At 52.6% G+C, this 5,000-nt stretch overlaps 1 protein-coding gene across 1 annotated transcript in view; it reads right to left on the reverse strand.

The window, feature by feature from the left end:
• Positions 1-2,778: 2,778 nt before the first annotated feature.
• LOC311373355 (ankyrin repeat domain-containing protein SOWAHC-like) overlaps positions 2,779-5,000 on the reverse strand; it is a 2,800-nt gene continuing 578 nt past the window's right edge. Inside the window, exon 1 of the mRNA XM_084490124.1 lies at positions 2,779-5,000. This exon is cut by the window's right edge and continues 578 nt beyond it. Coding sequence (XP_084346250.1) covers positions 3,197-4,999 — 1,803 coding nt within the window. The 5' untranslated portion in view covers position 5,000 and the 3' untranslated portion in view covers positions 2,779-3,196.

The following is a 5,000-nucleotide window of genomic DNA, read 5'->3' on the forward strand; positions in this document are numbered from 1 at the left end:
ACAGATAAAGAGAGAGAGACAGAGAGAGAGAGCGCTAGAGAAAGAAAGAATTTTACTCCTGTGTACTTGTACAATAAGATGTAATAAAAGTAACACAGGACAACGTGTACACAGAGTTTATAGTTTATTAGCATCATTCAAAATTCTAAATTGCCACCACACCCACGCCCAATACTTGCATAGCACCACGCAACAAACACACACAAGGGATCCAGCCCTAGCGATGTGCAGGTTAGACTTCAATATAATCATTTATGCATCATTGTCATTCATCAATCAATAAGCAGTACAGTATGTGAGGCAGACGATTTAAAACCGACTATAAAACGTAACGTGTAGCTCGTTTATGTTAAAGGAACGACGGTTCCGTAATATGCATAGCTTTTTAAATCAGTTACCAGTACAACGTTTATATCTATGATAAAAATTGTACATGTAGTTTTATGGATTTAAAAGAATGACGGTTCCTTAATATGCATAGCTTTTGAAAAATACAACCATTTACAGTGTTTTTAGTGCTTAATTACAAGATGGTACAAGAAGTACAGCAAAGACTCACTATTCCAGAGTTAATCTAGAGTCTGCATAGCCACCCCCTCCCATACACTTATTGTGTGTTTGTAATTTGTACGTCCTGGCACTTAATGTACACACTTATTGTATGTTGTACGTCCTGGCACTTAATGTACACACTTATTGTGTGTTGTACGTCCTGGCACTTAATGTACGCACTTATTGTGTGTCATACTTAGTTATAATACTTAGTTGTGTAGCATCTTACCCTAGCTATCTGTGTTGTACACAGCCAATGGGTTAACCTAGTGATGGTTAGTGTGTACGGTGGAATGGGTTAACCTAGTGATGGTTAGTGTATACAGGGAATGGGTTAACCTAGTGATGGTTAGTGTATACGGGGAATGGGTTAACCTAGTGATGGTTAGTGTATACGGGGAATGGGTTAACCTAGTGATGGTTAGTGTCTACGGGGAACGGGTTAACCTAGTGATGGTTAGTGTATACGGGGAATGGGTTAACCTAGTGATGGTTAGTGTCTACGGGGAACGGGTTAACCTAGTGATGGTTAGTGCTTGGCTCTTGGTTCTATGAACATCCTCACTGTACCCACAGAGATATATCGTTGTTTCTAAAGACTAATGGACTTATTGTGAGTCTCTTTGGATAAAAGTGTCTGCTAAACGCCCTAAATGTAAACGTAACGGTAACGCAGACGGAAAACACAATGCAAACAACCCCTTTAGTGTAAACAATAGTTGTGTAAAGGTGCACTAAATTAAAAGTCAACACAAAAAAAACACACAAATGTGTAACACTATCATTCCCCCTGCATCGTGTTATGTATTACGTTTGGCCATTTTTAAACAAAGTGACAAGAAAGTGCGGAAAGTGCAACCATCACCAAGCAACCGCACCACATTCGAGGTTTTTCAAATTAAGAGCACAAGTCAATTCAAGTCATTAACTAGAGGTTTTTCAAATTAAGAGCGCAATACAATCAAAAGCAATTAGCCAACGCGTGTGTCGGGTCCATTGTGTAATCGACAAAACAATCAAGGCTTAGTAAGTTAAAAACTCCTAGAGGTTTTCAAATTAAGAGCGCAATTAGATTCAAAGCAATTAACCAACGAGTGGGTCGACTCAATTTAAAATCGACAGAACAATCAAGAGTTAAGTTAAACGCACAGACTGACAAACAGAGGACTGAGAAAGGGTCGTTAACACAAGTCAAACGTCAGGTAAACTCATGTAGAGGCAAGAAGAAGATATTCCTGTTGTTATTTTTCACCTCGCAGCGACAAGACCCAGCAAGTCCGACCAGTTTCAGCCCTGAGCGTCAACGCCTTGTTCTTGGAAGTGTGCACAAGTACAGACTCTCTCTCTCTCTCTCTCTCTCTCTCTCTCTCTCCCCCCTCCTCCCACCCTTCCTCCCACCCTTTCCATGTTCACACACTTGGCCGTGGCACAGCCGAACTCTGTGCCGGTGGGATTAGGGTGAAAGAGGCTTAGCTCTCAAAGTCCGTCGACATGCTCGGGAGAACTCGGACACAGGAGAGCCGACATAAACCAGTTCGTTTTGAATCCAGGTCGAGAAATCGCATGAGAAACCGGGTTCTAAACCAACAACCAAAAGCGCCAGAAAAGGGGGTCTTTGTAAGTGAGGAGGGGGGGGGGGGGGCTAACAATGATTTACTTTCACTGACATTCAAGAGTCTTTTTCAGGGATATTAAGACATTCCTGCCCCCCCCCCCACCCCCCTTGGTGACCACGTTAAGAGGTTTAGTGACCTCACTCGGATGAGGTGCAGGTGATTAATCGTCCCTGGAGTCACGAAAGGCTGTTTATATGCTGGCCTAACCTCTGGAAAAGAACAGCATTCCGACCTGGTCCTTTACTGATTTCTGTATTTACCGTTTCCCCTCCATCCACCTGCTTAGTGCCATCACATTCAGATGTGCTTTGTACCACAGAATCCAGCAAGGTTGTCCTCCAAGGCTCACATTAATCAGTGTCTGGAAACGCTGCTTATGTGCCTTTACATATCCTCTGTAATAGACCTGCACTTTGAGATGATTCAACTAGGGATGTGACTAACTCAACATTTCCATGGTCGAATAATCAGTGGGTGGTATGAACGAATAATCGATTATTCGACGTGTGCCGCCGACGTTCACAAAGGCAGCCATGGATCATCAGCAAGAAATCACTTAATATCTTAAACGCAAAAAAAACCTAACTTTAACAGTGATCAGTGTTTGTGTTGTATGCATATATATTAATATTTATGCTTGTGTATTGTGTATATTGTTTTTCTGTACATGATTAATAATAATAAAAACTAATAGTGCTACAGAACCAACATTAGTTCCGTCCGTTAATTCTTGTTTATTTGAATGGGGAAAAAATGTTAACGGTCCAAATGTTAAAAATCGGCTTTGACCCTCGGGAACGAATAATCGAATAATCGAATATTCTGACCCATCCCTAAATTCAACACTGCACTTTGAGATGATACTTTACTGATTTCAACACTGCACTTTGAGATGATACTTTACTGATTTCAACACTGCACTTTGAGATGATACTTTACTGATTTCAACACTGCACTTTGACCTGCTACTTTACTGATTCCGACCCTGAACTCCCCCGCCGTCCATCCTCCCACTCCCTCTCGTTCAGTCAGTGCGGCGGATCCGCTCGGGGGACGTACTCCGACCTGGGCCGGGGCGGCTGCCCCGCCCCCAGCTCGCGGAACGACGCGCTGTGGACGATCTGGGACGTCCGGTCCCTCAGCCTCTGGAGCCTCGGCTTGACGTGCCCCAACGACGACATCCGCCTCAGCGGCTTGGCCCTCGCCCGCCGCCCGCCGCCGCCGTCGCCGCCCGCCTCCCCGTCGCCGGGCCCCGACATCCTCAGGGGCCTCAGGAAGCTCCAGCGGGCCCCTTCCTCCCGGCCGTCCTCCCCGCCGCCGCCGCCGCCGCCGTCGTCGTCGTCAAACGCTCCGATGATGTCCCGTATGTCCACGGCGGCGCCGTCGGCCAGGTACTGCCCCGCCCTCTTGCCGCCGTAGTCGCGCGCGTCCACGTCGGCGTCGTACGCGCCCACCAGCAGCTTCACCACCTCCATGTGGCCGTGCAGCGCCGCCAGGTGCAGCGGCGTGTAGCCGCAGCTGGAGCGCGCGTCCACGTCCACGGCGACGCCGCGGCGCTTGGCGAAGTTCACCGCCAGCGCCAGCAGCTCGGCGTCGCCCCGCTTGGCCGCCCAGTGGAGCAGGCTGAAGCCCGTCACGAAGTCCCGGCGCAGGAGGAGCGACGGCTCGCCGGCGAGCAGGGCCGCCAGGCGCTCCCAGGCGCCGTCCGACGCGCACATCATCCACTCGTGCTCCAGCGGGTCCAGCGCCGCCGCCGCCGCGGAGGCGGAGGACGACGAGGAGGAGCCGTCGTCCGTGGACGAGGCGAGCGAGGCGGCGTCGCCGTCCGCGTCGCCGCGTCGCGCCGAGAGGGAGAAAGACGCGTTGCGCTGCGACATGGAGCGCAGCGCCTGCGGCGAACCCACTTGGCCACCGGCGCCGCCGCCGCCGTCATTATTATCGCGTCCAAACACGTCCTCGTCATCCGAAGTGAGACTCTTGTCAAAACAACGGACTTGTCGCTGTGATTCATCTGCCGCGGCTGAGGCGTGCCTAGGCGTACCTGGAGACGCGGTGCCGCGAGGCGCGGTTCCCGGCGGTAGGACGAACACGGAGCCGTCGCCAGACGCCGGGAGCGGTGAGGCGGCGGTCACGGCGATCCTCGGCGGTTCGTTGCGCGCGCCGCACCTCTCGATCGACAACGTCTTCGCGCCGTGTGAACTCCAGCGGCTCCCCATGTCGCTCTCCCCGTGCGCGTCCGAGGTGCTAGACGACTCAGCGGGGGTGGTGGAGGTGGTGGTGGAGGTGGAGGGGGCGCATGGAGACGCGGGAATGTTTACCTGAGGGACGGGCGGTGCGCTCGCTCTCCATTCCTCGCTGTCATCATTTCCGTAATCCGAGCCAGGCGCCGTGCCGCGCGCGCGCAACGACGGACTTATCGCCGCGTCTCCGTCTCCATCTCCATCTCCATCTCTGCGCGCACGGAGGTCAGCCGGTGCGGGGATCGCGACCGGCTCCGCGCGCGCCGTGCCCGTCCCGTTGCCAATAGCGACGCGCGGGTCAGCAGCAGCAGCAGCAGCAGCAGCAGCATCCACGGTGACCGCGGGGGCGCGCGGCGTCACCAGGCGCATGTAGCGCTTCTTGAGGCACACCAGCCGCACGCCGTCCTCCACCCGGACGCACGCCAGCGCGTCCACGTGGGCCTTGAAGGTCTCGCGGAGCGCGCTCCGCCGCGGGGGGTCGTCCTCCGGGAAGACCCGCCGGAAGTGATGGGTCAGGTCTGCGTGCGGGACCCGGCCCCCCCGCTCCGTGAGGAAGCGCTGGATCGCGTCCCGGGTGCACTCCGTCGCCATC

Source organism: Micromesistius poutassou, assembly GCF_964030765.1.
Source record: "Micromesistius poutassou genome assembly, contig: SCAFFOLD_1786, whole genome shotgun sequence".
Lineage (NCBI taxonomy): Eukaryota > Metazoa > Chordata > Actinopteri > Gadiformes > Gadidae > Micromesistius > Micromesistius poutassou.